The sequence below is a fragment of the Perca flavescens genome, chromosome 20 (assembly GCF_004354835.1).
Source record: "Perca flavescens isolate YP-PL-M2 chromosome 20, PFLA_1.0, whole genome shotgun sequence".
Lineage (NCBI taxonomy): Eukaryota > Metazoa > Chordata > Actinopteri > Perciformes > Percidae > Perca > Perca flavescens.
In genome coordinates, this window is record NC_041350.1 from 21,701,276 (window position 1) to 21,717,324 (window position 16,049).

The following is a 16,049-nucleotide window of genomic DNA, read 5'->3' on the forward strand; positions in this document are numbered from 1 at the left end:
CTCCACCAACTGAGCTGTGAGGAATGGATTAGGTAAATAGAGTCTCACCCAGAGAAGAATCAGACTTTGTGTTTCAGTGTGAATCTGTTTCAGTCTGTAAACTTTGTTTCTCTGCAGGTTGATGAAGATGAAGTTTCTGCAGCTCCAGTCTGATCTTCTTTGTCTCTCTGGTTTTTGGTGTTTATCAGCACCGGAGATGGTCCAGTGGTGAAGGACACCGACTGGGGATGTAGAGACATGGGTTTGAATCCCTCCTAAGGTATCTTACACAGGTGTGTGTGTTGAATGTGTGTGGTTTCATTTGTCTGTTCCAAAACAACAAAAACTAAAAATTTCAAACCCTGCGATCACTAAAGCCGTTCGTCATTGCGTGTTGATTTCAACTTGCGAATTTCCAAATTTCCAGCATCAACATACAAGGAAAGAACAGAGAACAGGTAAGTCTGTGTCAGCCCAGGTGGGTCAAGCCAGCTAGCTTGACAGGCATTTTTGGCTGATTTTGTTATCACATTTACATGATCTGCAGTGTTTTAGTCTGCAGGCTGTTTAACTGACTCTGCAGCTGATAGAGGAGCTGATCGTCTGACCTCCACCTCCATAGTACTTATTATACAGCAAACCTGCCTTATTACGGCTTTTTAATGGACCATCTCCATGTTTTCAGTTACAGTTGGTACAGTTTTAAGGAATAACAATCCCTAAAAGATAAAAAAAAAATGCAATAAAGAGAGATCACAAGGTTTGTGCTTGGTGAGGTTCTTGTCAGCTGTGTCATGTGTGTAGCTCAGCAGCTGGATGTGTGTGTGTGTGTGCTTAATAACTATCATGTTGATGATTGATGTTGCTGCTAATAAAGCTTTCACTGATGAATAACATGATGAAGTCTTTGATTTGATGAAGAGTAGTAAGAAATGTCATGGTTTCATATCTTCAACTGATACACCTCTCTGTGGGAAATGAAAAGCTTTGGATTGATCAATGAAATATTATTACTTTTTAAAGTTGTCATGAATTTAGAATTATACAGTGATATAAAAAAGAAAAGAATACATGTTTAATCATGATAAAAACAAAAGACAAGAACAATCGAGTTTAAATATGTGATTGGGCAACAGTAAATGTGAACACAACGTGATGTAGTGCTGATAGATCTTTTTTTTTAAATATTTAATATAAATAAAATAAGAACAACCTCTAAAAAATAGAATCAGTATATTAGTGTGAATATGTATTTTGAGCTCTGTGTTCAGTGGTCTGTGTCAGAGTCTCTTCCTCTTCAGCAGCTGCAGTCGGTTCCTGCTGTAACAGCTCAGAGTCTCTGCAGTCTGACTGAGGGAGGTTTTTGTAAGACGACAAATCACTGTGTGAACACTGGGTCATCATGGTAACTCTGACAGTAATAAACTGCTGCATCTTCAGCTTTAACTCCACTGATGGTCAAAGTGAAGTCAGAGCTGCTTCCACTGCCACTAAACCGAGCTGGTGTTCCTGATTCAAGGGTGTGCGCATATTTTATTAGGAGCTTTGGCGTCTGTCCAGATTTCTGTTGATACCAGGACATAGCCCAATCTCCATCACTATATTGATAAACCGGTCTGTTGGTTTTACAGCTGAGAGTGACAGTGGATCCTGGAGTAAATGTCACTACTGGAGGCTGAGTCACAGTCACCTGACCGCTGCATCCTGCAGACAAAAACCAATCATTCATTTATCAGCAGAAATAAATGAGAGAAAAAGGCAGCACATGATGTTTGAAATGTTGCTGAGTGAATGAACCTGTAAAACAGCAGCAGGCCAGCGTCCAGATGAGGATGGTGATGAGAGTCATGGTGGTTGTGCTTTCTGCTGTGTTGACTGACAGATCTGAGTCCTGCAGTGTTGAACTCCCAGGACTATAAACCTTCTCAGTTCACTGGAGGATCAGCTGACCATGCAAAGCCTCCTCTCTATGGAAATGATTTCTCTGCTCTCAACAGACTGAAGGCAACGTGGGACACAACATCAGGAGAAATACTGCTCGCATTAACAATATCTATGGTGTTATTGTGAAGGGAAAAAATAAATTATAAGCTCAAGGATTTTCAACATTTGGATAACAGTGTCACTGTGGTTGGTATAATATATGTATTGATTTTCCTTTATTTACTCGTATTGTAAACAATATACTTTTGAAAGCTTTTAATCACAAACTTGTGGATCAAGGTTTCTCTAAACTTTTTTTCCTTTTCGTTTTTTTTTTTGCAGTTTTACAAATGATGAAAAAATCATTTTGAAAACATTACAGTTTTTACACATTAACTGTTTGTCCCTCAACTGTTACAATAATACAAATAACAATAAAATGATTTAATTGGTTTTTGAAGAAATTTCAGGTCTAATAGTTAAATAATGTTGTACATTGAATGAATTAATTTTTTTGCAGTTTTGAGACCAAAAAAGAGAGTTTTCAGTGGATAGATGCTTGTTCCCAGTGCAGGAGGTTTTTGTACGGCCACTTCATGAGTTTGTATCACTGTGGTGGACTTTTGGTGGAGGAACCAAACTCATCATTCACTGTAAGTACCACAGATTATTTATTTCTACACCATGAAATATTAATAAATAATTTTGCATTAGAATGTAATAAAACACAAAATTATGTTGGATATTTTATATGTTTTGGATATTTTTGGATAACTATTAGGCTGGTCTGATATTGAAGTTCAGGAAGAACATTGTGCAGAGATTAATATTCTTTTAGTATTAAAGATGATGATATGATGAAATATATGCAGATTTTTTATCAGATATTGTTTCACAAAGTTTGATTTGAAACTTTTTCTGAGCAAATTTTTACAGTTCAGAAAATAGCCTAAAAATGTAGTTCCTAGTTTTTTATGTTTTCACATTTAAACAATTGTTTGATATAAAATATAATGTTAAAACAAGTAAGTGAGATTATATTTATTTGCAGTATTGCTGTAGTTCAACGTCCCAGTCCGTTAGTTTAAAGTGGTGAAAAGGAAGTGAAACAGACAGATGACAGAGTCTTTAACTGTATACAGATGTTACATTTCTTTCACAAGAAAATCATCTCAGGGATGAGTTATTTACTGTCAGACATCAAAAGCAGATTTAATTTAATGAACATTAATTCAACTTTTCTATTAGCTCTAAACCTTTAAAGTCATGTTGCATATTGTTGTCTAATTCATGTTTATGATGAGTTCCACAGTTTTTTTTAAAAGATGAATTGCTTTAAATGTCAAAATGAAATCAACTGTTATAGTTTAGTTTGATTAGACCTCATTTCCTCCCATGTCTCAGCTCCTCTCTTCTCTGTGTGATCACAGCATCACCAGCAGTAGAAGGAGGATCATCAGGAAAATGAACTTGAAATATTAAAAGTAAAAGTAGTCGATGCAGAAAAATCCTCAAATTTTAGAAACAGAAAACAATCAAAACAGTTCTGGGGTGAATCATCTAATCATTTCAGCTGTATTTGTAGACCTGTATATTGTTGGATAGTTTATTTTAAAATAAAACATAGTATGTTTTAACTACATGTGTTTTGTGTGCAAAAAAACTTAATTTGTGAAGTAACTATTAACTTTAGCTGTTAGATTAATGTAGTGGAGTAAAAAATACAATATTTCCCTCTAAAATATAGTGGAGTAGAAGTATGAAGTAGCATGAAAAGAAAAGTACAAGTACCTCAAATTTGTACAGTACTGTAGTAGACGTACTTAGTCACATTCAACCACTGAGTATCCCTCACACAGCTACTCCCCAGTAGTGTTAACCTCTGTCATGTATCACAAGTGTCTCATGTTCAGCTGTCTGTCCTGCAGTAGAAGTTAATGTGCTCCTGGTGTGTCTCTGCTCTCCCCTCCAGCTGGCCCCATGGACAGGCCCTCAGTCTCTCTGCTTCCCCCTTCCTCTGAGCAGCTCTCTGGGGGCTTGGCCACGCTGGCCTGCCTCCTGACTGGCTACTCTCCTCAGGGAGCCGTGGTGAGCTGGGAGCTGGACGGTACAGAGGTGACAGAGGGGGTCCTGAGCAGCTCCGAGGAGGAGAAGAGTGGACGCTACAGCAGCAGCAGCACCCTGAGCCTGAGCCAGGAGCGCTGGATTAAAGGAGAGCTGTACTCCTGCAGGGTCCTCCATCATGGCCACAGCCAGACCCTGTCCCTCCACAGGAGCCAGTGTAAGGGCTAGAGGGGCTGGCTGGAGCCCAGGACAGGAGCTCTGTGTGGGGGGAGCAGGAGGAACACACCTGCTGCTCTGATCAATATGAGTTTCAATGTTTGTAGAGGAAACTAAAGCTTTGTGTGACAGAGAACAGCACTGCTGTAAAGTGTTGGACAGCAACTTAGAGAGTAATGTGTGTCGCTCAGCAGCTGGATGTGTGTGTGTGTGCTTAATAACTGTCATGTTGATGATTGATGTTGATGCTAATAAAGCTTTCACTGTTGAATGACATGATGAAGTCTTTGGTCTTTTATGAAGAGTAGTAAGAAATGTCATGGTTTCATATCTTCAACTGATAGTCCTCTCTGTGGGAAATGAAAAGCTTTGGATTGATCAATGAAATATTATTACTTTTTAAAGTTGTCAAGAATTTAGAATTATACAGTGATATAAAAAAGAAAAGAATACATGTTTAATCATGATAAAAACAAAAGACAAGAACAATCGAGTTTTTCTAAATAGGTAATTGGACAAAAGTAAATGTGAACACAACGTGATGTAGTGCTGATAGATTTTTTTTTAAATATTTAAGATAAATAAAATAAGAACAACCTGAAAGAAGTATTATCAGTATATTAGTGTGAATATGTATTTTGAGCTCTGTGTTCAGTGGTCTGTGTCAGAGTCTCTTCCTCTTCAGCAGCTGCAGTCGGTTCCTGCTGTAACAGCTCAGAGTCTCTGCAGTCTGACTGAGGGAGGTTTTTGTACGACGATAAATCACTGTGTGAACACTCCACTACCATGGAAGCCCAGACAGTAATACACTGCTGCATCTTCAGTCAGAACTCCACTGATGGTCAAAGTGAAGTCAGAGCTGCTTCCACTGCCACTAAACCGAGCTGGAATGCCCGATGGAAGTTTTTTCGCATATTTTATTAGGAGCTTTGGAGGCTGTCCAGATTTCTGTTGATACCAGAACATTCCCTCATCGCCATCAGACCATCTGTAAACAGCTTGGCTGGTTTTACAGCTGAGAGTGACAGTGGATCCTGGAGTAGATGTCACTACTGGAGGCTGAGTCACAGTCACCTGACCGCTGCATCCTGCAGACAAAAAACAATCATTCATTTATCAGCAGAAATAAATGAGAGAAAAGGCAGCACATGATGTTTGAAATGTTGCTGAGTGAATGAACCTGTAAAACAGCAGCAGGCCAGCGTCCAGATGAGGATGGTGATGAGATTCATGGTGGTTGTGCTTTCTGCTGTGTTGACTGACAGATCTGAGTCCTGCAGTGTTGAACTCCCAGGACTATAAACCTTCTCAGTTCACTGGAGGATCAGCTGACCATGCAAAGCCTCCTCTCTATGGAAATAATTTCTCTGCTCTCAACAGACTGAAGGCAACGTGGGACACAACATCAGGAGAAATACTGCTCGGATTAACAATATCTCTGATCTTAATGGAATAGAAGAATATATTGATATTTGAAGTGCAGTTGAGGATTTAAGGATGAGTTTGTGTCCACTGTGGTTGGTATGAGATGTCTGTTTGTCTGCCTTTAAATTACTTACAGGGCTTACTGAAGATAAATAACATATTTCACTTCTGCTTGAAATTTTGCATTAATTATTATTATTTAAAATAATCATGTTCATTTAACTTTGTATCAACTGATATAAAACTATGAAAAATGCCTTTGTTACAAGGAGACTGTAATCATTTCTCTGTCAGGTTTAGAAAAGTAAAGCAAAATTAAACAAATTATCTTCTTTATGCAATAATTTCAATCTGTATCATTATTAAACCATTGTATATTCAATTATGTATGAAAATGTCTGTGAGATTAGAAAAATCTGAGAGTTTTCAGTGGATAGATGCTTGTTCCCAGTGCAGGAGGTTTTTGTACGGCCTCTTAATGAGTTTTTATCACTGTGGTACACTTTTGGTGGAGGAACCAAACTCACCGTTGACTGTAAGTACCACAGATTATTTATTTTATACAACATACAGCCGATATAACTTTTTATCAGATATTGAACACGAATGTTATCAAGTTCAGTTGTTGTATGTTGCTGATTTATTTTTATTATTTTATGAAGTGAGGCTGATCTCACAATCTGAGAGGAAACTTTGCAAAAATCGATGTTAATTCAGTCTGTAGATAATGAAAAGTAAAGAAACAGAAAAAAGGAATTCTACTATTATCTTTGTAATAATAAGAAATAGAAAATATTATTTTACATACATTTTCAAGTAGAATTTGAACAATTAACATTCTTCAAAATGTAACCTTAATTGTTACACTTTTAAAAAATGTTTTTGGAATTAAAATCTGATGTGGAATCCTGTTTAATACGAATACGATTTGATGTTTTTGTGTTCACGGTTCATTCATTTGACGTGTAGTGGAAAGGAAGTGAAAGAGACAGATGACAAAGGTTTGAGCTGGATTCACACAAGTGTTTCAGCTCTGTCAGTTTAAACAGAAGAAAATCATCACAGGGACGAGTTGTTCACTGTCCCACATTATGGAACACATATGAAGATGTCATCAATGATCATTATCAATGATCCTTTTAGTTGCATTTACACTTGAACCATGTGTCTGATGGTCTGATACTGAGTGATTTATGAGAGCAACAGCAGCACAAGTTATTCTGTTTTATTTGATCAAATATGAGAAATGACCAGTATGTCATGTTTCTTTATGACCAAGCCTTCACTCTGATTCCTCTGTCTTTCCTCCCCCCCCCCCTCTCTCCTCCAGTGGGTGTGGTGCGGCCCACCCTGAGCCTCCTCCCACCCTCCAGAGAGGAGCTGCAGCAGGGCAGTGCCACACTGGTGTGTCTGGCCAGCGGGGGCTTCCCCTCAGCCTGGAGGCTGGGCTGGAAGGTGGGGGGCAGCAGCAGCTCCTCAGGGGTGTCCCACAGCCTGGAGGTCCTGGGGGGGGACGCCCACTACAGCTGGAGCAGCACCCTGAGCCTCCCTGTAGACCAGTGGAGGAAGGCGGGCTCAGTGAGCTGTGAGGCCAGTCTGAATGGACAGAGCCCTGTCACTCAAAACCTGGACCCTGACCGCTGCTCAGAGTAGAGCTTCAGCAACACTTCCTGTCTGGAAATGATGCTGCTTCTTTGGTAGAGATCTTGATGAAGCTACACATCTCCTCTGCTCACATATTTCTGCACGTTTCACAGCTCTCTACTCTGTGTTTTAGTGTGCATGTTGCTTTCTTATACTCATCTTCTGCATGTTCTTCTTAATGTTCATCACTTTTCATGTTAAACTGAATTTTATTAGTTTCACTCCAAGAGAAAGTATTCATTCATCAAAAGTGTGGTATGAACATTAAACCATCATTAAATAAAACTGTGGATTATAATGAGTCAGTGTCTTTGTATTTCTTTTATAATTTCTTCATTATGGTAAAACCTTCTTGGTCATCTCAGTATCACACCTGATGTTATACTTCAGCTGATAATACAGGATATGTTTAGATTTCTTTGTGTGACATTTGAAAAGAAAATACTTTATTTTGAGATTGAAATCACTTGGATTTGTTTTGAATAAAAATTAATACAGTAGAAATGTGTCTCTTTGGACTGTTTTAGAGTGTTTTGTGCAGCTATAAGTAGAGACATTGTTAAATATGGTTTTGATATCAATGGCTATATTCCAACAATAATGTAACTTTCCGAGTTAACTTATTAAGAGTTGAATTAACTGATAAGAATATAAGTTTAAAACTATATGTGTAAGAGTTTGTGTCAGTTTGATTTAGATTCATTGTGGTTCTGCTTGATGACTCTTGTGTTGTGTTCACTGGACCAGTTCTCCTCATCACAGTCTCTTCACCAACCCTCTGCACCTGCAGCAGGCCGCTTTCACTTCAGTCAAACTGAAGGAGGTTTTTGTACGGCGACAAATCACTGTGTGAACGCTCCACCAGTATGAGCACCCAGACAGTAGTAATCTCCAGCATCTTCAGCCTTAACATCACTGATGGTTAAAGTGTAGTGAGAACCAGATCTACTGCCACTGAATCGAGGTGGAGTTCCAGTGAAGAGAGTTGATGAAGAATATATAAGAAGTTTGGGAGCCTGTCCAGGTTTCTGAAGGTACCAACTGAGATCATCATCAATATCTGAACTCCCTGAGGCGCTGATGGTCACAGTCCCTCCAAGACTAACAGACTTGGATTTGTCAGCCTGAGTCAGAAATTTGTTGGCAGAAGACTCTAAAATAAGAAAGGAAATGTGACCTTAAGAAGAACAATATGGATCAGCAGTTTAAATTATAATAATAAGAATAAGACCAAAACACAAAGAAAACTGGACGCAAACATTACAAGAACAAACAGAAATTGCACCACACATCAAATTCTCCTTAAATGTCAGATGCACTTTCAAAATCTCTCACCCTGACTCAGAAAACCCAACATGACAAACAGAGTTATTAGCAACATCATCCTGATGCAGTTTTCAGTGTGAGTGCATGGAAACAGTTCAGACTCTCTGTGACATAAGAACTTAAAACAGTGAGGAGCAGTGATGCATGAAAATCATGCAAAACACATCTGGGTACACCTGTCCTTGTGAAACAGAAAGGGAGAGATGAGGAGGAGTCAGTAGAGGCTACATCTCCCTGTGGACTGATTAAGAAGATGTAGAATATTTGGACTTCCTGTTCCTCTTCTCTTTGCAAAGTTTCCCAAAAGCCTTTGTGATCATAAATAGATACAGACTGCCTTCTGCTGTCTGTACAGGTTCACAACTTCATATTAACATGAGATTGATTGTGTATTCATCATTGATCATGTACTTGTTAATCCTGATGCTTCAGTTCTGACATTAGTGGACCCAGGGTGGGTGGGGGGTCAGAGGTCGGATAATGTTTGAAATAAAAATAAAATGCTTCTAGCGTTTAATTAGACCCAATCCTATCTTTCCTATGAAGGGTTTTTTTATTAATATGTGCATGGTTTAAGGTTTATTAAAGGGGTTACAATCCTTTAAGTGTAGTTTAATTGCTAGTCTAATTCACGACTTCTCTCCAAAGTTGTGTTGATGATTAAATGAATAATATTATTTAGCTATTTGTGTAACAAATTTGAATATGTTTAATGTCACCAAGCGTTCCCCAAACATCAGCAGCTGCTGACAGGTTAAAACTACATTTCAGCTGAAATATGACTCACTTCTTATTCAGAAAATTGATGAAATGCTTTTGCTTTTTATCCTAAAATAAGAACTAAACATGTATTACTCTGAGAACATTTGTCCAGTTCAGACTGATTTCCTCCTCTGAGACGTTTTGAAGAATTCAGGCTCTGATCAGCTCTGAGTGTCTTTATGAAACAGACTGGTCCTGGTTCAGTTTGTTTGGTTCATTCAAGACAGACTTTTCTTATTAAAATAAGAGAAGCCTTTATGAAACAGTCCTCTGAGGGTTGACAGAAGGAAAACACAGAGACCAGGTGTTATTTGAACCCACAACCTTCAGACTGTAAAACTTCAGCTCCACCAACTGAGCTGTGAGGAATGGATTAGGTAAATTGAGTCTCACCCAGAGAAGAATCAGACTTTGTGTTTCAGTGTGAATCTGTTTCAGTCTGTAAACTTTTTTTCTCTGCAGGTTGATGAAGATGAAGTTTCTGCAGCTCCAGTCTGATCTTCTTTGTCTCTCTGGTTTATGGTGTTTATCAGCACCGGAGATGGTCCAGTGGTGAAGGACACCGACTGGGGATGTAGAGACATGGGTTTGAATCCCTCCTAAGGTATCTTACACAGGTGTGTGTGTTGAATGTGTGTGGTTTCATTTGTCTGTTCCAAAACAACAAAAACTAAAAATTTCAAACCCTGCGATCACTAAAGCCGTTTGTCATTGTGTGTCGATTTCAACTTGCAAATTTCCAGTGTCAACACACAAGGAAAAAACAGAGAACAGGTAAGTCTGTGTCAGCCCAGGTGGGTCAAGCCAGCTAGCTTGACAGGCATTTTTGGCTGATTTTGTTATCACATTTACATGATCTGCAGTGTTTTAGTCTGCAGGCTGTTTAACTGACTCTGCAGCTGATAGAGGAGCTGATCGTCTGACCTCCACCTCCATAGTACTTATTATACAGCAAACCTGCCTTATTACGGCTTTTTAATGGACCATCTGCATGTTTTCAGTTACAGTTGGTACAGTTTTAAGGAATAACAATCCCTAAAAGATAAAAAAAAAAAAATGCAATGAAGAGAGATCACAAGGTTTGTGCTTGGTGAGGTTCTTGTCAGCTGTGTCATGTGTGTAGCTCAGCAGCTGGATGTGTGTGTGTGTGCTTAATAACTATCATGTTGATGATTGATGTTGCTGCTAATAAAGCTTTCACTGATGAATAACATGATGAAGTCTTTGATTTGATGAAGAGTAGTAAGAAATGTCATGGTTTCATATCTTCAACTGATACTCCTCTCTGTGGGAAATGAAAAGCTTTGGATTGATCAATGAAATACTATTACTTTTTAAAGTTGTCATGAATTTAGAATTATACAGTGATATAAAAAAGAAAAGAATACATGTTTAATCATGATAAAAACAAAAGACAAGAACAATCGAGTTTAAATATGTGATTGGTCAAGAGTAAATGTGAACACAACGTGATGTAGTGCTGATAGATCTTTTTTTTTAAATATTTAATATAAATAAAATAAGAACAACCTCTAAAAAATAGAATCAGTATATTAGTGTGAATATGTATTTTGAGCTCTGTGTTCAGTGGTCTGTGTCAGAGTCTCTTCCTCTTCAGCAGCTGCAGTCGGTTCCTGCTGTAACAGCTCAGAGTCTCTGCAGTCTGACTGAGGGAGGTTTTTGTAAGACGACAAATCACTGTGTGAACACTGCAGCACTGTTTATCTCATGGTAACTCTGACAGTAATAAACTGCTGCATCTTCAGCTTTAACTCCACTGATGGTCAAAGTGAAGTCAGAGCTGCTTCCACTGCCACTAAACCGAGCTGGTGTTCCTGATTCAAGGGTGTGCGCATATTTTATTAGGAGCTTTGGCGTCTGTCCAGATTTCTGTTGATACCAGGACATAGCCCAATCTCCATCACTATATTGATAAACCGGTCTGTTGGTTTTACAGCTGAGAGTGACAGTGGATCCTGGAGTAGATGTCACTACTGGAGGCTGAGTCACAGTCACCTGACCGCTGCATCCTGCAGACAAAAACCAATCATTCATTTATCAGCAGAAATAAATGAGAGAAAAAGGCAGCACGTGATGTTTGAAATGTTGCTGAGTGAATGAACCTGTAAAACAGCAGCAGACCAGCGTCCAGATGAGGATGGTGATGAGAGTCATGGTGGTTGTGCTTTCTGCTGTGTTGACTGACAGATCTGAGTCCTGCAGTGTTGAACTCCCAGGACTATAAACCTTCTCAGTTCACTGGAGGATCAGCTGACCATGCAAAGCCTCCTCTCTATGGAAATGATTTCTCTGCTCTCAACAGACTGAAGGCAACGTGGGACACAACATCAGGAGAAATACTGCTCGCATTAACAATATCTCTGATCTTAATGGAATAGAAGAATATGTTGATATTAGAAGTGCAGTTGAGGATTTAAGGATGAGTTTGTGTCCACTGTGGTTGGTATGAGATGTCTGTTTGTCTGCCTTTAAATTACTTACAGGGCTTACTGAAGATAAATAACATATTTCACTTCTGCTTGAAATTTTGCATTAATTATTATTATTTAAAATAATCATATTCATTTAACTTTGTATCAACTGATATAAAACTATGAAAAATGCCTTTGTTACAAGGAGACTGTAATCGTTTCTCTGTCAGGTGTAGAAAAGTAAAGCAAAATTAAACAAATTATCTTCTTTATGCAATAATTTCAATCTGTATCATTATTAAACCATTGTATATTCAATTATGTATGAAAATGTCTGTGAGATTAGAAAAATCAGAGAGTTTTCAGTGGATAGATGCTTGTTCCCAGTGCAGGAGGTTTTTGTACGGCCTCTTAATGAGTTTGTATCACTGTGGTACACTTTTGGTGGAGGAACCAAACTCACCGTTGACTGTAAGTACCACAGATTATTTATTTTATACAACATACAGCAGATATAACTTTTTATCAAAGATTGAACACGAATGTTATCAAGTTCAGTGGTTGTATGTTGCTGATTTATTTTTATTATTTTATGAAGTGAGGCTGATCTCACAATCTGAGAGGAAACTTTGCAAAAATCGATGTTAATTCAGTCTGTAGATAATGAAAAGTAAAGAAACAGAAAAAGGAATTCTACTATTATCTTTGTAATAATAAGAAATAGAAAATATTATTTTACATACATTTTCAAGTAGAATTTGAACAATTAACATTCTTCAAAATGTAACCTTAATTGTTACACTTTTCAAAAATGTTTTTGGAATTAAAATCTGATGTGGAATCCTGTTTAATACGAATACGATTTGATCAGTAAATGCAGTTTATCTTTGTGTTCACGGTTCATTCATTTGACATGTAGTGGAAAGGAAGTGAAAGAGACAGATGACAAAGGTTTGGGCTGTATTCACGAGTGTTTCAGCTCTGTCAGTTTAAACAGAAGAAAATCATCACAGGGACGAGTTGTTCACTGTCCCACATTATGGAACACATATGAAGATGTCATCAATGATCATTATCAATGATCCTTTTAGTTGCATTTACACTTGAACCATGTGTCTGATGGTCTGATACTGAGTGATTTATGAGAGCAACAGCAGCACAAGTTATTCTGTTTTATTTGATCAAATATGAGAAATGACCAGTATGTCATGTTTCTTTATGACCAAGCCTTCACTCTGATTCCTCTGCCTTTCATCCCCCCTCTCTCCTCCAGTGGGTGTCGTGCGGCCCACCCTGAGCCTCCTCCCCCCCTCCAGAGAGGAGCTGCAGCAGGGCAGTGCCACACTGGTGTGTCTGGCCAGCGGGGGCTTCCCCTCAGCCTGGAGGCTGGGCTGGAAGGTGGGGGGCAGCAGCAGCTCCTCAGGGGTGTCCCACAGCCTGGAGGTCCTGGGGGGGGACGCCCACTACAGCTGGAGCAGCACCCTGAGCCTCCCTGCAGACCAGTGGAGGAAGGCGGGCTCAGTGAGCTGTGAGGCCAGTCTGAATGGACAGAGCCCTGTCACTCAAAACCTGGACCCTGACCACTGCTCAGAGTAGAGCTTCAGCAACACTTCCTGTCTGGAAATGATGCTGCTTCTTTGGTAGAGATCTTGATGAAGCTACACATCTCCTCTGCTCACATATTTCTGCACGTTTCACAGCTCTCTACTCTGTGTTTTAGTGTGCATGTTGCTTTCTTATACTCATCTTCTGCATATTCTTCTTTATGTTCATCACTATTCATGTTAAACTAAATTTAATTAGTTTCACTCCAAGAGAAAGTAATCATTCATCAAAACTGTGGAATGAACATTAAACCATCATTAAATAAAACTGTGGATTATAATGAGTCAGTGTCTTTGTATTTCTTTTATAATATAGTCATTGAATGTGAAATGAGAAATACCATCTTGATCATGTCTGTATAACACCTGATATTATAGTATAGCTCAGGATATGTTGTATTTTTTGTTTGACATTTGAATTTAAAATACTGCTTTTTGAGTTTAAAAATCTTTTTGAGTTTTTTAAAATGAAGCAATAAATAAGAAAGGTGTCTCTTTGGACTGTTTTAGGGTGTTTTGTCTAGCTATAAGTAGAAACATTGTTAAATAGGGGTTTGATATAAATGGCTATATGCCAACAAGAATTTAACTTTCCCAGTTTACTTATAAAGAGTTAAATTAACTGATAAGAATATAAGTTTAAAACTATATGTGTAAGAGCGTCAGTGAGTTTGTGTCAGTTTGATTTAGATTCATTGTGGTTCTGCTTGATGACTCTTGTGTTGTGTTCACTGGACCAGTTCTCCTCATCACAGTCTCTTCACCAACCCTCTGCACCTGCAGCAGGCCGCTTTCACTTCAGTCAAACTGAAGGAGGTTTTTGTACGGCGACAAATCACTGTGTGAACGCTCCACCACCATGAGCACCCAGACAGTAGTAATCTCCAGCATCTTCAGCCTTAACATCACTGATGGTTAAAGTGTAGTGAGAACCAGATCTACTGCCACTGAATCGAGGTGGAGTTCCAGTGAAGAGAGTTGATGAAGAGTATATAAGAAGTTTGGGAGCCTGTCCAGGTTTCTGAAGGTACCAACTGAGATCAGCACCAATATTTGAACTCCCTGAGGCGCTGATGGTCACAGTCCCTCCAAGACTAACAGACTTGGATTTGTCAGCCTGAGTCAGAAAATTGTTGGCAGACGACTCTGAAATGATAAAATAAATGTGACCCTAAGAATAAATGTTAGATAGGCAACAACATGGATCAGAAGTTTAAATTATAATAAGAAGAAGAAGACCAAAACACAAAGAAAATTGGACGCAAACATTAAAAGAACAAACAGAAATTGTACCACACATAAAATTCTCCTTAAATATCAGATACACTTTCAAAATCTCTCACCCTGACTCAGAAAACCCAACATGACAAACAGAGTTATTAGCAACATCATCCTGATGCAGTTTTCAGTGTGAGTGCATGGAAACAGTTCAGACTCTCTGTGACATAAGAACTTAAAACAGTGAGGAGCAGTGATGCATGAAAATCATGCAAAACACATCTGGGTACACCTGTCCTTGTGAAACAGAAAGGGTGAGATGAGGAGGAGTCAGTAGAGGCTACATCTCCCTGTGGACTGATTAAGAACATGTAGAATATTTGGACTTTCTGTTCCTCTTCTCTCTGCTGTTTCTGTCTTTGCAACGTTTCCCAAAGGCCTTTGTGCTCATAAATAGATACAGACTGCCCTCTGCTGGCTGTACAGGTTAAATATCTTCACATGGACATGAGATTGATTTTGTGTTCATCATTGATCATGTACTTCAATCTGTTAATCCAGATGCTTCAGTTGGGACACTAGTGGACCCATGGGGGGGGTCAAAGGTCAGTTGGCCATGGTCTTAGTCAGGAATTCTGCCTAATGCCCTCAGGACGACGCTACCTTGCCCCCCCAAGGAAAACTAACAGATATGCAAATTCTTTTATTCCCTCTGCCATTAGATTCTTAAATACTGTTGACAGCGGCAACTAAATAAGCGCCAGGCATTCCAAACCTTTCTATTATTAGTTATTTAGTATTTACTTAGTATTATTATTATTTATTTAATATGCTACTATCTTGAGAGTTGGTTGCTGCTTAGTCAGTATCGTGGCCTGTGTATGTGGATTTGTTGTTTTGTTTTTGATGCCCATTTATGCAATATGATGTCACTGACAGTGTTTCTCTGTTTGTCTGTATGCTTGATTAAGTGTTGTCTTGTCTCGTTGATACGACTGGTAGGCTAAAAACAGAATTGCCCTACGGGGATAAATAAAGTTGTTTGAACTGAATTGAGATAATGTTCAGAAAACAGGCTGCAAAGTGTCCTCGTTGATGCCTGTAGATATAATACCATAGAGTGCCCTCTCCTGAGGCCCAATGGGCAAGAAAACATGATGGTGTGTCCTCTGGTGGGCCCTTCATGTGGAGAAGACACAGTAAGAGAAGCCTTTACGAAACAGTCCTCTAAATGTTTTTAAAGAAGGAAAACAAAACGGTCCATGTTGGATTTCAACCCACAATTTTCACACTGTAAAACTGCAATTTTACCAGCTGAGCTGACAGAAATCTAAGAGAAGAATCAGACTTTGTCAACATGTTTCAGTGTGAATCTGTTTCAGTCTGTAAACTTTGTTTCTCTGCAGGTTGATGAAGATGAAGTTTCTGCAGCTCCAGTCTGCACAATGGCTGACAG

The 16,049-nt window shown here is 38.8% G+C and overlaps 5 gene segments (V, D, J or C); 2 read left to right on the forward strand and 3 right to left on the reverse strand.

The window, feature by feature from the left end:
- Window positions 1-1,322: 1,322 nt before the first annotated feature.
- LOC114546554 (Ig kappa chain V-III region PC 4050-like) lies at window positions 1,323-1,890 on the reverse strand. The segment is given in 2 exon segments: window positions 1,323-1,683; window positions 1,777-1,890. Coding segments are annotated over 2 exon segments (378 nt in total).
- A 538-nt stretch (window positions 1,891-2,428) lies between these two features.
- Window positions 2,429-4,456, forward strand: LOC114546557 (Ig lambda-1 chain C region-like; the record flags this gene model as incomplete). The annotated part of the segment is given in 2 exon segments: window positions 2,429-2,555; window positions 3,875-4,456. Coding segments are annotated over 2 exon segments (447 nt in total), but the record flags the coding sequence as incomplete, so codon positions are not given.
- Window positions 4,457-4,944: 488 nt separating this feature from the next.
- Window positions 4,945-5,437, reverse strand: LOC114547144 (Ig kappa chain V region BS-5-like). The segment is given in 2 exon segments: window positions 4,945-5,270; window positions 5,363-5,437. Coding segments are annotated over 2 exon segments (378 nt in total).
- Window positions 5,438-10,986: 5,549 nt separating this feature from the next.
- LOC114546552 (immunoglobulin kappa variable 4-1-like) lies at window positions 10,987-11,539 on the reverse strand. The segment is given in 2 exon segments: window positions 10,987-11,369; window positions 11,463-11,539. Coding segments are annotated over 2 exon segments (387 nt in total).
- LOC114546551 (immunoglobulin lambda constant 6-like) lies at window positions 11,492-13,659 on the forward strand. The segment is given in 2 exon segments: window positions 11,492-12,242; window positions 13,045-13,659. Coding segments are annotated over 2 exon segments (474 nt in total).
- The last annotated feature ends 2,390 nt before the right edge of the window (window positions 13,660-16,049 follow it).